This window comes from Lepidochelys kempii, chromosome 2, assembly GCF_965140285.1.
Source record: "Lepidochelys kempii isolate rLepKem1 chromosome 2, rLepKem1.hap1, whole genome shotgun sequence".
In the NCBI taxonomy this organism is placed as follows: Eukaryota; Metazoa; Chordata; order Testudines; family Cheloniidae; genus Lepidochelys; species Lepidochelys kempii.
Genome location: NC_136381.1, coordinates 39,139,555 through 39,158,438, shown reverse-complemented (window position 1 = coordinate 39,158,438; position 18,884 = coordinate 39,139,555). Strand labels below are relative to the sequence as shown.

At 39.0% G+C, this 18,884-nt stretch overlaps 1 protein-coding gene across 2 annotated transcripts in view; it reads left to right on the top strand.

Annotated features, from left to right (window-relative positions):
* SPAG1 (sperm associated antigen 1) overlaps positions 1-18,884 on the top strand; it is a 66,861-nt gene that overhangs the window by 31,149 nt on the left and 16,828 nt on the right. For both annotated transcript variants that reach the window (XM_073330448.2, XM_073330449.2), the window contains exons 11-14: positions 2,384-2,803; positions 3,212-3,311; positions 6,134-6,286; positions 14,189-14,364. In XM_073330448.2, the coding sequence (XP_073186549.2) occupies positions 2,384-2,803; positions 3,212-3,311; positions 6,134-6,286; positions 14,189-14,364 (849 nt within the window). The remainder of the gene's footprint in view (positions 1-2,383; positions 2,804-3,211; positions 3,312-6,133; positions 6,287-14,188; positions 14,365-18,884) is intronic.

The window sequence follows — 18,884 nt, the reverse complement described above, 5'->3', positions numbered from 1 at the left end:
TGTGTAATAACCCATCCACTCCCAGTCTCTATTCAAGCCTAAGTTAATTGTATCCAATTTACAAATTAATTCCAATTCAGCAGTTTCTCGTTGGAGTCTGTTTTCAAAGTTTTTTTGTTGAAGGATAGTCACTTTGAGATCAGAAATCGAGTGACCAGAGAGATTGAAGTGTTCTCCGACTGGTTTATGAATGTTATAATTCTTGACATCTGATTTGTGTCCATTTATTCTTTTACGTAGAGACTGTCCAGTTTGCCCAGTGTACATGTCAGAGGGGCATTGCTGGCACATGATGGCATATATCACATTGGTAGATGTGCAGGTGAACGAGCCTCTGATAGTGTGGCTGATGTGATTAGGCCCTATGATGGTGTCCCCTGAATAGATATGTGGACACAGTTGGCAACGGGCTTTGTTGCAAGGTTCCTGGGTTAATGGTTCTGTTGTGTGGTGTGTGGTTGCTGGTGAGTATTTGCTTCAGTTTGGGGGGGCTGTCTGTAAGCAAGGACTGGCCTGTCTCCCAAGATCTGTGAGAGTGGTGGGTCGTCCTGCAGGATAGGTTGTAGATCCTTGATGATGCGTTGGAGAGGTTTTAGTTGGGGGCTGAAGGTGATGGCTAGTGGCGTTCTGTTATTTTCTTTGTTAGGCCTGTCCTGTAGTAGGTGACTTCTGGGTACTCTTCTGGCTCTGTCAATCTGTTTCTTCACTTCAGCAGGTGGGTATTGTAGTTGTAAGAATGCTTGCTAGAGATCTTGTAGGTGTTTGTCTCTGTCTGAGGGGTTGGAGCAAATGCGGTTGTATTGTAGAGCTTGGTTGTAGACATTGGATCGTGTGGTGTGGTCTGGATGAAAGCTGGAGGCATGTAGGTAGGAATAGCGCTCAGTAGGTTTCCGGTATAGGGTGGTATTTATGTGACCATCGCTTATTAGCACTGTAGTGTCCAGGAAATGGATCTCTTGTGTGGACTATTTCCCGTGTTTATTCCACCCCCTACTGTTCCTCAGACGTTCTTGTCAACTGCTGGAAATGACCCACCTTGATTATCACTACGAAAGGTTTCTCCGACCCCCCCCCCCCCCACTCTCCTGCTGGTAGTATCTCACCTTAAGTGATCACTCTTGTTACAGTGTGTATGGTAACACCCATTGTTTCATGTTCCTTATGTATATAAATCTCCCCACTGTATTTTCCACTGAATGCATCCAATGAAGTGAGCTGTAGCTCATGAAAGCTTATGCTCAAATAAATTTGTTAGTCTCTAAGGTGCCACAAGTACTCCTTTTCTTTTTGCGAATACAGACTAACACGGCTGCTACTCTGAAAACTGTTTTGTATTATTATTGAGCAGAAACCATCATTAGCATGGATGCGTGTCCTCTGGAATGGTGGTCAAAGCATAAAGGGACATAAGATTCTGAAGTGCATCTGGCACGTAAATATCTTGCGACACCAGCTACAACAGTGCCATGCGAACACCTGTTTTTGCTTTCAGGTGACATTGTAAAGAAGAAGTGGGCAGCATTATCTCCTAAAAATATAAACAAACTTGTTTGTCTGAGTGATCAGCTGAACAAGAAGTAGGACTGAGTGGACTTGTCGGCTCTAAAGTATTACATTGTTTTATTTTTGAATGCAGTTATTTTTTGTACATAATTCTACCACTGTAAGTTCAGTTTTCATGATAAAGAAATTGCACTACAGTACTTGTATGAGGTGAATTGAAATACTGTTTTTGTTTTTATAGCACAAATATTTGTAATAAAAAATAAATATAAAGTGAGCACTGTACACTTTGTATTTTGTGTAATTGAAATCAATATATTTGAAAATGTAGAAAACATCCAAAAATATTTCAATAAATGGTATTCTATTATTGTTTAACTGTGCGATTAATCGCGATTAATTTTTTTGATAGCTGTAATATTTTCTCATGAACTATTAGTAAAGCAATTTAATTTGCTGCTGATGTATTAATTCTAACATGACAAGTAATTGTGATTTGCTGATTGAAACCATGTAAATCTGCATTTTCATGTAAATTAGTGTCAGCTTTTTATTTAACATTCAGTATTTAAGTGGTTAAATTCAAGGTAAATTCTGTACCATTCCATTATGTAGGAAAAGGGGAGTGCTATAAGTTGTTCTTCAGCAAGGAGAAAACAGATTTGACAAGAAAGTATTATGTTCTTACTATGTATTGGGAATTGTTTATTACTCGAAATTAATCTGTATTCTGAGTGTTTTCTGTGGCAAATCAGTTTTTATAAAGGAAGACTCTTGAAGTATTTCATGCTGTGGACTTTGGTATACACCCCTCTATTGCCTTTACAATAGTTCCTTCCAATGATGCAAACTCTGACCTAGCTGATTAACTTCCTTGTAGAAACTGGTGTACTACTTGGAGGCGAGATTCCAACTAAAAGTGAAATGGGGAATGTACAAAAAAAGTTTTCCAGCAAAGGAGGTGGCTGTAAGTCAGAGATGCAGAAGCACAGTGAATACGCTGAGAAGAGAGTAAAAAAAGGCATATCCGAGAAAAAGACAATTGAACATTTACCAGACCATGAAGGTGAAGTTAATGGTTATCTAAATGGTAAAAAAAAGAATGAAAGCAATGATGTAAAGAAGGAAACCTCCAGTTCACATGGGACAGAATCGTCATCAGCTGGGAAAAGCACTTCTAATTTGCTTCCTCCTACTGCAGCAAAACTGAAAAGTGAAGGAAATGAGTTATTTAAGAATGGACAGTTTGGAGAGGCTGTGCTGAGGTACTCAGAGGCAATTGAAAATGTCATCAATTTAGGTGAGTTGTGTTACCTTATGAAAAGAGTAGAATTGCTATTATTGTTAAAAGAACCACAATTTAACCCTCATAGCCTATCCACAGATTTCTGACAGAAACTGACAGGCTGTAAATTCCTTTGTGATGAATAATAAAGTCAATTTACAAAATGAGTCACATAAAGTACAGTAGAGTGAAATGAATAGAAAGATTGATAATTCTTAGTGACAGGGATGTTTGCATATGTTTATGTACTAAGATAATTATATGCATTGTAGGTGACATACTGAATAAAAAGCTCCTTGAAGCTTTGCATCATCAGCGAACTGCAGCAGTGCAGTGTAACTCAGAACATACTATAGTCTTTTTTTATTCTAATTCAATGATATTTAAATAATGAACTTTCATTGTACTTGCATATAATTTTAGGAGTACAAAGTCGAGATGATCTAAGTATCTTGTATTCAAATAGAGCAGCATGTTACCTTAAAGAAGGCAACTGCAGTGACTGCATTCAAGATTGTAACAGGTAAACAGCACTCTTTCTTGTAGGGAAACAACATTCCTATTGATGATTAAACATTTTTAATTGGTTTATCGTTATTAAAATACTATTTTAACTAAGTCATTCTAAGGAAGGGCTAGTTCCTTGTCATATTGACAGGAATCTTTATCTGTTAAAATGTTATGAATCACTCACTACTGGGGAAAGGTAATTTTAAGAATATTGAATAAGTTGATGTTTAAAGACAATTAAATCTTCCCAAATGTACATAGAAATGCATGGAAGGCTTAAATGAACAAAATGTTAACGTTAAATGAAAACAGGCTCTACCTTGTTTGAAACCATTTTAAGTATGTTTACAGTAGAAATTGTTTTGCATGTACACTCAACATATTTACAATCTGTGTTACAATTGTGTTCAGAAACTCAGCTAGAATTCTGCTGTCTACTTATGGTGCATTGTTGTAGGGCACCATTGGCTGAAGGTCAGGTACCCTCAATCCCCCTGCAAAAAAACCCACTTTTTTTTTAAAGTATTGCTGTTTTTCCTAAAATTTCTGTTGAATTTCATAAGCAGTGATTGAGTGTAAGGCTTTAGGGGTTAAACAGGATACCATACAGTCAGAGCTCTCATCAGCCACTTTTGTAATGCCAGGTTGTAACGTTCTGGAGTGCAAACCAGACCAGTGGAGAGCATGGAGTTGCCTTACCAGGCAGGCTCCAGGATCCAAAGCATTGGACCTGGGCTGCTCAATATGTAGATGTGAGTGCATGTTTGTTGCTTACAGTGGGTGTCCCAGGCAGAGAGTCATAGTAACAAGGCATTGTGAGGCACTTGGGGTTGCAGGATAAGAGGTGACAGAACTCTTCACTGGTCTGGATTGCACCCCAGAATGTGACACACACACACACACACACACACACCCCTAGAATATAAAAATATTAATAACTGGATATAATAATATAGATTTAGCTTTGAATTTTTATTAATTAAGCTGCTAACATATTGTATATAGTCTACCATCTGCTTTAGGAGTTTTCTAAGAGTGAGCAGGTTTTTTTCATATACTTTCTAATACTCTGCATAATTTAAACTTCGTTGTAATTAGTGAAGATATAAGATAGTTGAAAAAGACAGACGTTTACTGACCAAATAAAGTTACAAAATTATAGCAATAAATTGCTTGTTCTGTTTCTTTGAATATAACTCTGCCATTGAAAACAATACTGTGACCTGTGTTTTGTATTCTCTCTAATGGAAACCTATATCATCATCATCATCAGTATAATACTAATTTATGGTACTACCCATAATATGCTATACACTTTCTGTATAGACAGAGAGGTATGGTTTCTGCCATAATGAGCAGACACAACAAATTAGACAGAAGTTAGGAAGAATCGGAAATAGAAACAATATTAAACAAATATGTATATGTCCATTAGATTTGCTGTACGAAGCACAACAGAAATGGGTAAGGTTTAATAATGATTGACTTCAGCAAGGTCAGGGATGGCATAGTGCTTGTATTCTTGATGTAAAAAACAAAACCAAACCCCAAAAATGTTTTACACATTTGTCTTTTAATATTTGTTTCTTGAGAGGCTGCCAGGAATCCTCTTAGCTCCTCTTCCGCATAAGGGCCTTGGTTTGGTGTAACTTACCCTTTGTCTGTGAAAGGCAGGATGTAGCTCCCTTATACTAGCTTCCACTTCCCCATATTACTGCTATGGCATAACCTGTCAGCTGACTAACATTACCCTCCAGCTATACCCTGGAAATGCTTACTGGCTAGCTTCACCTCCCAGATGCTGGTAGTCCCCAAGAAATGCACCCCTTCCATCTGACTTTGTGTCTACCCTATAGATCGCACCAAATTTCTAGGTGTTATGAACCTGAAAATTAGTGTTTTCAAGGTTAAAAGAAAGTTAAGAGCAGTAGTTGAGCCTTGGTAAGTACTACGGAATGATGCATAATTGCTATTCTAAACTGTACTTAGCAGTAGAAGAGATCTTGGAAGCTTTTAAACACAACTGTCTTCATTATTTAGATATATACAGGAGTACATATCCTAACATCTAGCTGCCTAGAATCTTCTAAATCGCAATACTCCTATTGTCCCATTAACAAAAGACACTATTTAAATAGTGATGCTTTTGTGGGCATTTTGTGCTTTTGTGAACCCATCATGTCACTGGAGCAGTCCATGTAGTTTAGAAGTAGTGCTCATTGTGCTGCCCTAGAGACTGAGCTTGGTGCTTGACTGCATCAACAGCAGTGGCATCTGGGAGACATCCTGCCAAAACAGTCCATTTTTTCCTTGTATGCTAGCCTGTTGATCACAGCCAACAGGCAGTGTTGTACTGCTTGTATTATTCATGTTTTACAACTATGGAGGAACTGAAAGCTATTAGAGGAACAAGCAGACAGAACAAGCATAAGTTTGAGATCCACACAGATCTAAGCACCAATTAAGCAGAATAATCATCCCATTAAGATTAAGCAGAATAACCACATTAAGATGCTTTTAAGTATCATGGGCCTTAAATGCGTTCACTGTGGAGGAAGTAGGTTACCAGACGGAGTTAACAAATTTAAGTTAAATACATTGTAATAAAATATACTAGCATGTACATGGCTACATTCCCATTTCGAAGGTTCTTTTTAGTTGGTAATAAACCACTCCAGATCAGCTTTCCTATTTTGTCAAGATAACCCCCAAATGAAATAATGGACGTACTATGTATAGTTCTTTATATCATTGGATGGCTTCATTAGATTTACATGACCATTCTGTTTTGAGCCCTGCACTGCTTGTAATCTTTTTTTCTTTTGTATTCTCAAGAGCTCTGGAACTTCATCCATTTTCCCTTAAACCTCTTCTGCGACGGGCAACGGCATATGAGTCCATAGAGCGATATCGGCAGGCGTATGTTGATTATAAAATGGTTCTACAGATAGACAGTGGGATCCAGGCAGCAAATGACAGTGTTAATAGGTAACCTCAATTTGTGACTTTTGTGTTCTTATAAGATGCTGAATGGAAAAATAGGATTTTTTATTTTATTTGTTTTCCTTTATCTACTCCCTCTCTTCTATGTGCCTCAGAGTTAGAAGTATATACAGAAACACCAATTGTTTGTTCTTAATTGTGTTCACAGTAACATCATTTCCCATTTGTTGTATTCACTCTACAATTAAACCATGAATGTGAACTTGAAGGGGGCACTTTTCTTTTGCTTTCAGCACCTGTGAATGTACCATCTTTTTTCTTCTACTGTTCTGTCGTTAGTCCTTTACCCACACTGTATTGTTCCTCCTCTCTTGTTCTGTGTTTTCCTCATTTCTTTTTAATTCTGTGTTCTGTATTCTGTGAGGACAGCAGCAAAATGAAACTTGTAGGACTCCTGATCTCTGAAGTGCCAATGTTTGACATCTTCTAGCTTGCACAGAGATCCTATTGATTTTCACTGTGCTACCACTTGTCAACAGTAGCTTATTAGTGGCTTGTGCCACTTCCCTGGAACTATATTAAAAATTTGATTTTAATCCATGTCAGCAAAATTTCATGTTTTGTTGTGGATATTTTACTCCTTTATATGTGATTTAAATTTTATAACCTAAGGCAGAAATCTCCTGCAAGTTCTGCATGGCAGATACCGACTCCCAATATCCTCCTCTCTCTACTCTGCTGACCTCAATGAGAGATGCATGTATATGGGGAGGGCAAAATGTTAAAGCTGAGGTCTTCCATTGGATCTTTGAGAATTTTGCCCTTAATACTTGGGTCTGCATAACTTTATTCTTGTATTAGATGACAAAATACTATCTTGGCTGAAGTAGAACAATAATTTCACATGATGTTCTTGACAGAAAGGTCTCTAAGCTAGTGGTCTGCCAAACTCTCTTGTTTCAGTGTCTGCATTGGTCATCTATTTAACACTGAAGCAGACGAGAGAATCTCACTCTCTTGCCATACAACTTAAGTGCCCCTTATATTCAAGACCAAATTCATAAATACTAAAATGTGTAGCATCTTCTACATGTAGCTGCCAGTGGTAAAAGTGAGATGGAACTCTGGGGAGCTGTATTTCAGTGTTTGGGTAACAATATTTTTCCAGAGTATGAGATTTGAACCTCATACACCCCATGAGGGTAGCATCACCTTTTTAAAAAAAAAAAAATTAGTTATTGATATTCGAATACAGAGCAGATTAAATATGGGAGTTACTGAGAAGGTATATACATAGAACCTCAGTGCTTTTTTTTTTTAACTACAGCTGTATTTAAATGGCTTTACTTTTTTTGGGTGGGGCTTCAGTTTCCTCCCCTTCTTAACTTTTGTCTTTACCAGGTGAGATAACACTATAACGTCTACCCTTCTTTTCTTATTTATATTCTGGTATCGCCCAAAGGTCCTGATGAGGACTGAGGCCCTGATGTGCTGGAGCTGTACAAACATATTGGTAGCTATAGTCACTGTCTACACAGTGTATAGTCTAAGAAATACAATTTTTCTAACCTTTTAAATAGTTTCAAAACCCCATCATTTGTGCTGCCAACTGCAGATCATTAATTTCTGTAATTATGTTTAGAACAAAAGTGTACAGAATTGTGCTTGATACTTCAAACGTTGTCATACTTATTTCCTTTAACTTACAGTAAGTAATTCTATGAATCACAAAACTGTATTTGCTTTTTTTCTAATGTAAATATTGTGTATGAGAACAGAGAAGCCAGTATGCATTGAGCAATAGCCCACATATATTCAACATTCAGTATTAGAACCTGTTTTATAAAGGAAGATGGGGCATTGAGGTTATTCCCTATGCTTTTTGAAAAGCAAATGATAACTTTAACTTCTACTGTAGGTGTGTGTGCACCAGAAAGGCTCTTAGGTTAACATTTTCTGTAAAGGATGTTCTCTTTAACTGCAGAGTAAACTTGCTAGCACATCAGTGTCTACATCTGGTACTAGATGAGTTCCTGGTGTGGTGAAATTACGGATGTAAAACAATTGGTGTTCATGGTTTTACCTCCTGTATCACTATCTTTCATTTACAAACAGGCACTTTAGAAATTTCCCCTGATTGACATTCTTGTAACTTACTTAATGTTTAAGCTTCCTATTTTTTCTTCCTTAACATTTTCCCTTTTCTTCCCTCTCTAGGCCTTCCTTATGCTTTTAGCTTCTCTACTCATTACTCTTTCCTCCCTGGCAACCCTTCATCTTATTTCAGCTGCTTCTTCCTTCTCCTCCTTTGCTGGTAATTCATTTTTGGCTTTCAGATTTTGTTTTTAGAGCATAGCCCTCTTGCGTAAGTTTAAATACAATTTATTTATTTTAAAATTTTTATCATTTCTAAATTCAATTTAAATAGCTGACCAAATAAGGAAAATACTCAGTTTCAGTGAAGAAGAGAAACAATTTTAAAAGAAACAGTTTAAGAAGTGAATTGCAAAGGAAAAAAGGTGGCATTTCTACCTTTCCTGTTCCTTTTTGATATAAAGGGTTAACTTCAAAAATGTATTTTAAATAATATTTTTCTACATGTCTTTTATGTTAGGAATATCAGGTCTTGGCTTCCTATTTTTATTGGAGAACTTTTTAAGATCCTCAGGGGATCTGATTGGTGATATCACAGGAAGTTGACTGACCTGCTGATCTTTTCACCCCTAGGTGAAGGGGAATCTTATTCAGGCTATCTTCTAGACTGACCTAAATAACCAAGTCCTCCAAAAATTTTACAAGCAAAAATGGAGCTCCTGAGGTTCCTATTATTAGTCATGTAAAAGACAAGCAGAATTGTTAAAATAAAACTTTGAGATTCTGTATACATCATAAAGAAAGCATTGAAGGGTGTGAGCAATTTATTTATTTTTGCTTTGCAGTCCACCATTAATAAGAGAGTTTGTCATGTTGGTTAGAATATGTTGAATGACTTCTTTTTTGGTGCCTGATACGTTACCCTGCAAGAGTGGTAGCAAGCACTCTTATCTGAGGGACCTTGCTTATGGAAACTGTTCCCTATAATGGGGTTCCAGAACCCAGGTTTGGTAAGCTTCTTTTCAGTGAGGCTTTTAATCAGTGGCATTTTACCATTGACTGCATACCATCAGGTTTCTGTGGCTAGTTTTTTGTTTTGTTTTAAAAATTTCTGTTAAATTGACTGATATTTTTACTGTTCCTTTTTAATTATTGTAAGGCGTCTATAGGCTATGGCCATGGGGAGTGTGTATATGCACTTCCATTCACTAAATGGACTTCTCGTTCTAATTGACTCAAATTCCAATATGTTTCCTGTAATACCAGTTGTTAAACTTTATCAGAACAACTCTGCAGCTTTTGTTACAAACGTTTATATGAAAAGTATACTGTATAAACATGGCCCTATCAAATTCATGGTTCATTTTCATAAATTTCATGGTCAATGCACTTTAAAAATCTTGAATTTCACAGTTTCAGATATTTAAATCTGAAATTTCACAGGGTTGTAACAAAGCATGAATATGTATTTTAAAACGGCAAAATATAAACATGTAAAGCCTTTAAGTAAGTGTTTCTCAAACTGGGGTTCCCGACCCAAAAGAAGGTCAGAAGCTTGTTATAGGGGTGATGAGGTATTGCCACCCTCACTTCTGTTATGCCTTCAGAGCTGGGTGGCTGGAGCCAGACACCTGGCTCTGAAGGCAGCGCTGCTGCCAGCACAGAAGTAAGGGTAGCCTGGTATAGTATTGCCATTCTTTCTTCTGCACTGCTGCTGGCATCAGTGCTGCCTTTGGAGCTGGAGTCAGCGCAGAAGGAAGGGTGGCCATCCCGTAACCCCCACAATAGTCTTGCCAACCCCCTTTTGGGTCAGGACCCCCAGTTTGAGAAATATTGCTTATAGGATAGTGTAAAAGTACACAAAAGACCAGATTTTGTGGGAGAGACCAGATTTCACAGTCCGTGACACATTTTTCATGGCCGTGAATTTGGTAGAGCCCTATATATAAAATGGATCTTTGTGATAAATCCCAGTAAATCCCAGTATTGCAACATGACTATCTGAATGTTTTCTTGTAAAACACCATTCCTGGTGCAAGACTGTCCCTAGCACGGCTGAGTGACTGGATGGGGTGTGGGATACAAGGAGCCACCCCTCCAGCCCATGCATCCTTTATAAGCATCAGGGACAAATACAGTCTTGCTCCCTTTGAGCCTGATTCAGTATGCACTGAAGTCAACAGGAGTCTTTTCACTGACTTCAGTGCCCATTGGGTCAGGCCCTCTGCGCACGATTGTGGGCACACAGCCACAAATGGAGAAAGGCTGAGCAGGGAGGAAGCAGGGTCCTGGTTCAGTGTGGAGTTACTCTGCTCTTTACTCAGAACAATATCTAAATACTGTGATCTGCCTTCTGTGTAACATGGCTTATTTTACAGTGAAATAACCAAAGCAAAGGTCAGGGCTATTCAACTTGCATAGTACCCTTAATTTTATATGAGCTACTTCATTCAAGTTAGAGTGAGAGAATATTTTGCCTAGATTAAAATAAAATTATAACTCAGTAAAACAACACCACCATGTACCCTTACATATCTCTTACTGAAAGGCACCAATTGTTAGTTTAGAGAAGAACACTTTTTTGTTCATTAGCTTGAAAAGAAATTAAGCAGCTAGGTGATAATGTGGAATTAGTGAGTGCTGCCTGTATTTTGAGTATGATGCAAACGTTTTTTTTAAAGATTAAAATTTGAAAAAAATTGCATAAATCAACATAGCACATAAATATAGTACATAAAACAGTACCTCATACAAATCAATGTATCAGCATCCATTTCAGTCTATTATTCTGTAAAATAGTGCAATTTTTTTGTAATCTGTATTACACAAAATATATTGTGTAAATATAGTTACAACCTCTTATAGGAAACAAGGTGGATGAGGCAATATCTTTTACTGGACCAACTTCTGTTGGTAGGAGAGGCACACTTTTGAGCTGGGTCTGGGAAGTGTACTCAGTGTCCTAGCTAAATACAAGGTGTAATAGATTGTTTAACATAAGTAGTTAACACCTGTTTCAAGGGACCATTCAAGGTAAAGTGGCCTGTTAACACATCTTCAGTCATTTGGGAAGCTGGGAGTGGTGTTTAGTGGGTTACAGATAGTTGTAATAAGCCATAAATCTAGTGTGTCTATTCACTGGCCAGGATGAATGAGCTTGCATATACATACCAGATGTAAAAAGAAAAGGAGTACTTGTGGCACCTTAGAGAGTAACCAATTTATTTGAGCATAAGCTTTCATGAGCTACAGCTCACTTCATCGGATGCACGAAAGCTTATGCTCAAATAAATTGGTTAGTCTCTAAGGTGCCACAAGTACTCCTTTTCTTTTTGCGAATACAGACTAACACGGCTGTTACTCTGAAACCTGACAGCTGTTACTCTGAAACATACCAGATGTGTTCATCATAAGATCCTTTAATGCAGTGTTTCCCAGACTTGGGATGCCGCTTGTTCAGGGAAAGCCCCATGACTGTAGAGGTGTTAATGGGTCAATTCACCTTGAATGGTCCCTTGAAGTATATGTTAACTATTTATGTACACAGTGTGTTCCACCTTGTATTTAGATTTAGCTGTGACACTGAGTACATTTCTCAGATCTGAAGAAGAGCTCTGTAGAATCTCAAAAGCTTGTCTCTCTCACCAAGAGAAGATAGTCCATTAAAAGATATTGACTCATTCACCTTGTCCCTGATATCCTGGGACCAGCACTGGTACAGCAGCACTGCATACAACCTCTTATAGAGTCTTTTTGTAGACCTTTGAGGGTCTTGTGCAGGGCCGTCCTTACCCATATGCAAAGCACACAGCTGCGCAGGGCACCAGGAAATTTGGGGCACCAAATTTCCTGGTGCCCTGCGCAGCTGCCTTCTGCTCCAGCCCCTGCTCCCCCCAACCTCTTCCCCTGGGCCCCTTCCTCACCCCAGCCCCTCCCCTCAGCACTCACTGGCGGCATGGCTGAGGCTGGGTGTCTGCACTCCCACTGCTGGTGAGTGCAGGCCAACCCCTGCCCCTGCTCCGCCCCAGCCCCGCCCCCACTCCTGTGAGCTCTGCAGCCAGGCTGGGCCTGCACTCACCAGCAGTGGGAGTGCAGCGACCCAGCCTCAGCCATGCCACCAGTGTGTGCTGGGGGGTGGTTCTCCCCTTCCCCCAAGCCAGCCCCGCCCTCCCCCCCCCCCGTGGAAGCCTGGGGCCCCACCCCCACCACGGGGGGGCTGTGTAGAGCCCCAGAATTGCATGGGATGGCTCTGGTCTTGTGGGAGTGAGGAGACCGGGATTGGGCCCTAACTGTTCATCTTCTGTAGTTATACTATAATGCTAAAAACCCCTTCAGTGTGTAAATACTGCACTGTAACAATTTTTAAGACTAAAGTCAAGGGCAGGAAATGTCAATCTGGATTACTTTCTTTCATGCCAACCTCATTTTTAATGTTGCATCCAACATTGTTAAATCCTTTTCAGATGTATATCAATTGTTTCTTTTAATGAAAAAGGATTTGTCATATATAATAATATATTTTTGCATCAGTGGTGGGATTGATACGCCTGCAGATTGCAAGATTATGAAATAAAATTTGAATGTAGCATAATTTACTGGACAGTGCAGAATTTTCCTTCAAGAATTGGTTCCTAAGCTCTTCCTGATCTTTTTTCTTAATTTAGAAAAGTTTCTAATCCATTTTCATTAATATTTAATATTTTCTTTTTAAAAGATGCTATAAAATGTATAGCAGTGTTGTCAAGCTTTTTATAGGTTAGATTGATTTATTTAGGTCTTAATCTAGAGCCCATTGTGGTCAATCAGGTGACTCGTATTGACTTTAATGGGGTTTATATTGGGCCTGCTATGGGTTGGAATAAACTAGTTGCCTACAATTTGGGAGCAGTGAAAGTACACTTCTTTAAGAAAAGAATCAAGTTAAGAGACCATTTTAAATATATTTTCTTTACTTTTTAAATGGGGATAATAATTCATGCTTAATTAGAGACTTGTAGAGCAAGAAGGTCTTAAAATACAATGTAATACATACTTTGAGTTGCAGTAGTGTTTCAGAAAGTAGTTGTATGTATTTAATGTGGCATCAACTGCTGTAAAAAGTACATTTGTGTCTGAAACTAGTGTATATAATGTTACAAGCAGTGCCTTTAATTTCACATCTGAGATAAATTAACAAAAAAAAAAAATTCCGGTTTTAGTTTATACATTAAGCAGGACTCAGGGCTCAATCCTGCAAGAGGCTGGGAACTCTCAATACGCACTAGCTGAGGCCCTGACCCAGCCAAACAATCACATGCTTAAATGCTTTACTGGCCAGGCCTATGTGAGTTTCTCCTTTGCTGAAAAGACCTGTATAAATACCAACAAAGAGCATAAAGACTCTAAGGAAAAAAAACTAAGGATCTTTTTAAAAAAATTCAGGACAATGCTACTTAAACTGGGCACTATGGGCAAACCGACACTAGAAGCACTACATCAGTGCAGCTGCACTGATGCAATTGCACCGCTGTAGCGCATCTGGTGAAGATGTTCTATGCCAACAGGAGAGAGCTCTCCCATCAGCATAAATAAATCCACCTCCGCAAGAGGCATAGCACTGTCCACACCTAAGTCGGTGTAACTTACATCAGTCGAGAGGTGGCTTATTCACATCCCTGACCGACGAAAGTTATACCGAAGTAAGTGATAGTGTAGACCTGGCCTATCAGATTTTTTTTTTTTAATTAGTCTCTTTACTGATAACTGCTTAAATAATTTTAGTGAAAGAATTGAAGGGCAGTAATATTTTTAAAATTGAAGTTAAGTTGTAAAAAGAAAAAAAATATGAAAAATAATGTGTGTTTTTCTCTTCAGAATAACAAGAACTTTAATAGCTCAAGATGGACCAAGTTGGAGAGAGAAGCTACCACCAATTCCAGTTGTCCCTTTTTCTGCTCAGTTACACAAATGGGATGAAGAAAGTTTTACTTCAGAGACTAAGCGAAAGAAGTCTGCAGACTTCAATGGAGACAGACAGTCAGAGATGAAGAGTATGTATAGCATATGCAAATATGTAGAGGTAGAAAAATGGAAATATAGTTATATAGTTTAACAAAAGTTAAACATACCATTGCTTTTCAGAATATTATCTGAAGAAGCAATATACTTAAATAATATTAATAGCAAATCTTTCTGAAAGGATAAGTTGGATAATGGTCAAAATTGGATTTAATAACCTGTAAAGATCCATAATGTTACGCTTCTTTACCACCCAGTGGATGAGTTTTCAATGTGCATTTCTTTTAGAAAAATAAATAAATAAAAATAGATAAATAAATAAAAATGCACTTGGTAAGAATATTGATCAGCAATATGTTGATACCCACTGAAACTGTCCAGTGACTTTCCTATTTACTTAACCTTAATTACATCAATTTATTTTAAAAGTAGAGTCGTGCTCTACATCATGATAGAAGGTTGCTGTGACTACTGCATAGCCTCTCTCCACTAGTAATGTTACCTCTTAGCTCAAGGATGATTTAGTTGGTGTTGGTCCTGCTTTGAGCAGGGGGTTGGACTAGATGGCCTCCTGAGGTCTCTTCCAACCCTAATCTTCCATGATAAGTATACAACGTGGTGAACCCATAAGAATGGCAAACGTTTGTTTCTAAAGCATGCAGTTTTCAGGGAACTCAGGGCTTGTCTGAATTGTGTGCGCCTAGTGCTGCGTGGATGCTGCAGGTGCAAACTAAAAGATACCTAGTTCGTATTAGCACAGCCTTCTTCAAATGGGGTTATGTTAATGTGAACTAGATACTTTTCAGTTTGCACTAGCAACGTCCACACAGAACAGTTATACAATGCATTCTTCAGTTCACATCCCCCATAGTCTGAACTACATGGCCATGTAGACATAGTTTCAGTTACAGGAAATATTTTTTTCTCTCCTAATCTCCATGGCATTAGATGATCTAACCATAATTTATTACCGGAAAAAGGCATGTCCTCAATCAACCTCCACTCCTGAGATACTAAAGAATTAATGATATTACTGCTGTCTGAAAGGTGATCTGAAGAATTACTCTTGACCTTTTGTATACCAACTGCAAACAAAAAACACATTTATAGTTATAACAGATCTATGTACAAGATGAATTAACTAAGCAAAAAATAAATGAAGGGGTGGAGGCAGATATGTTGGTAATATTAGGTAAGATTGAAAATTGATGTTAGTATTATTTGTTTGTTGAATACCAACAATGTGCATTAGAATTTTGCCTGAGAAGGAAATTTGACTCAAAGAATAAGACCAGGCAGTAATCATTTACAGTAATATGGATTTTATAGGGAAAGGGTAGTATTGCATACTCAACCACAGTACAACTACGGAAAATCACTTTCCATGTAGGGAACGCAAGCTAGATAAATGGAGAGATAAAACAGCATTTTTAATCAATTAATTTGAGTTTAAATTTCCCAGACTACAGTGTTTTTCTTAAAGTTATAAATGCATCACTTTGCCAATTTGCCCAGTCCTCAGTAATGACAGAAATTGGTTTTACCTTTCACTTCTGTAATGATGAAGTAGCAGATACAAAATTATTCAAGATAGTTAAGTCCAAAGCTGACTGCAAAGAGTTACCGGAGGATCTCACAAAACGGGGTGACTGGTCAACAAAATGTCAGATGAAATTCAACATTGGTAAGTGCAAAGAAATGCACATTGGAAAAAATAATCCCAATTACTCATATATAACGGTGGGTTTTAAATGAGTTGTTACCACTCAAGAAAGAGATCTTGAGTCATTGTGAATAGTTCTCTGAAAACTTCAGCTCAGGTCCCAGCAGCAGTCAAAAGGCTAACAGAACTTTAGGAACTATTAGGAAAGTGATAGAAAATAAGACAAAATATTGTAATGCCAGTATGTAAATTCATGGTGTGCATACACTTTGAATACTGTGTCCAGTTCTGGTTGCCCCATTTGAAAAAGGATATAGTGGAAATGGAAAAGGCTCAGGGAAGGACAACGAAAATGATCAAAGGTATGGAACTGCTTACATACAAGGAGACACTAAAAAGATTGTGGCTATTCAGCCTGGAAAAGAGATGATGGGGGTGGGAGGTGGGGAATATGATAGAGGACTCTAAAATCATGAATGGTGTGGAAAAAGTGAATAGAAAAGCATTATTTACCCTTTCCCAAAATACAAAAACGAGGGGTCAACTGATGAAGTTAATAGGCAGTAGGTTTGATACAAACAAGAGGAAGTACTTTTTGACACAACTCACAATTAGCCTGTGGAACTCATTGTCATGGGATGCTGTGATAGTCAAAAGTGTAACTGAATTAAAAAAAGAAGTAGGTAAGTTCATGGAGGATATGTCCATCAGTGGCTATTACTCAAGATGGTCATGGGTGTAACCCCATGCTCGGGTGACCCTAAACCTCTGACTGCCAGAAGCAGAGATGGAAAGACCGGTGGATCTCTCCAAAATTGCCCTGGTCTGACTGCAGCTCTGGTACTGGCCACTTTTGGAGATAGACTAATGGTCCATCTCGCCCAGTAGCCTGACTTTTTATGGCAGTTCTTATGTTCAGTTAGATACGTTGCTTAATAAATGTTTAAATTTTTAGCTTGAAAAGGTGATTTTGGTAAGGATTGATGGTATACATTTCTGTAACCTCAGGAATGGAACTTGCTGTTTGTTTTGAATTAAAATTGACTTATTTTAAATCATTCCAGTTGTAAGAATTAAAACGTTGGCTATATAACTCTGTAATAACCTTCCCATGAAGAAGAGTTTGCAGGTAATCATGGAGAGAAGTGGTCAGATTTGTAGTGATAAGATCTAACCTGTTCTGAAAATTAATCAAATTAGTTATAATTGTCTAAATCAAAAGATAATGTAATTCGTGGTGGTCTGGTATAAGATTGTCTGTTGAACCTAGTGTGTGGATTTGGCCTTGTTTGCATTCTTGGGGGGGGGGGGGAGGGGGGATGCATTCTTTGCATTTGGGGGGGGTGGGGAGGATAGCTCAGTGGTTTGAGCATTGGCCTGCTAAACCCAGGGTTGTGAGTTCAATCTTTGAGGGGGCCATTTAGGGATCTGGGGCAAAAACTGGGGATTGGTCCTGCTTTGAGCAGGGGGGTTGGACTAGATGATCTCCTGAGGTCCCTTCCAACCCTGAGCTTCTATGATTCTTCTTCGAGTGATTGCAGATGTCCATTAACTTCAGGTGTGTGTGCGCACAGTGCACGGTGGTCAGAGATTTTTCTCTTAGCAGTACCCATTGGGGTGGCACATGAGCTCTCTGCTGCCTCACACCACCACACAAAGGTATAAAGGACAGATCCACCCCGACCCCTCCTTGTTCCGTTTTACTGGCTGTAATGGTTGTTGGAATATGGTATTCCAATTATCTTTCCCTCATATTTGTGTACAGTTGGTATTCGTTTTAGTGTTTGTTAGTAATAGAAATAGGTTTTCTTTTGAAGTGTTTTTAAACACTTCAATTCCCATTGCCAGGGCATACCTCAGTCACCGGCATCAAGCCCTGACATTCCTGAAAAAAACTTGATGCCAGTGAGTGACCCACACTCCAGTTGCCTGAAGTGTCTTGAGGAGACTCATGTTAGGGATTGGTGTCAAATTTGCTGGGATTTTAATCCTGTCAACTCTGATGCCAGCACCAGTGCTGTTGAGACCGACCCTGAAGTGGCTGCATCTAATTGAACCATACAGAAGACTGTCTTGGTACTGTGTACTCAGGAGGCAGACTCTGCTGAGTTTCTCTGTGCAGGCTTTGCTGGCAGTCCAAGAGTCTTCTTGCCCAGTACTGGCACCTACGATACCTTTATTGTCGTCATCCCAGCATATGATACCGTGAGTGCCTCCATTTCCCTGCATGCCTCTTCATGTGATACCGTCCACAGGGAAACCAGCCATTGTCTCACAAGAACCACCATCTCCAGGCACCTGACATCGAACCTCTGCACTCATAGGAACAGCTCTTTCTTTGTTGGAGGAGGTGGCTTCATCTGCGGATTCTGAGGTCGGTTCCTACATGTCACCCCTGGACCACAAACATCAATGTTCCCCTTCTACTGCCTACCATTGTTGGTATCCCCTGGAGGCTCTGTCTTGGCCATCAAGTAGAGACCCATGCCTAGGCAGAAATTGGGCTCCGTGGCCTTATCAATGGCCATTATGAACCCTTTGGGGGTTTCTGCATGCCTCCAGGTTGTCGCCACACCCTCCCTGCTCTGCTTCTTTGAGTAGGCACCAAGATTTACCACGCCAGGTCCCATGGAAGACCATTCCTGATTCCAGGCTTGGTACTGAGCGGGAGAAAATTGGTCTGTTGGATCTCCCTTTAGAGGAGTTGATGGAGGCTCCACCACAGTTGGTTTTGTCCTCCTCCCCTTCATCGCATGATGAGGCAGTGGTGTTGGAATGTGCCTCATCATCCCCTGAGGATTACAGAGTTCATCAGGACCTGTTAACTCTACATTTACAGTGGCTGGTTGACATCTTAGCTTCTGTGGAACCATCTAGAATGACACTCCC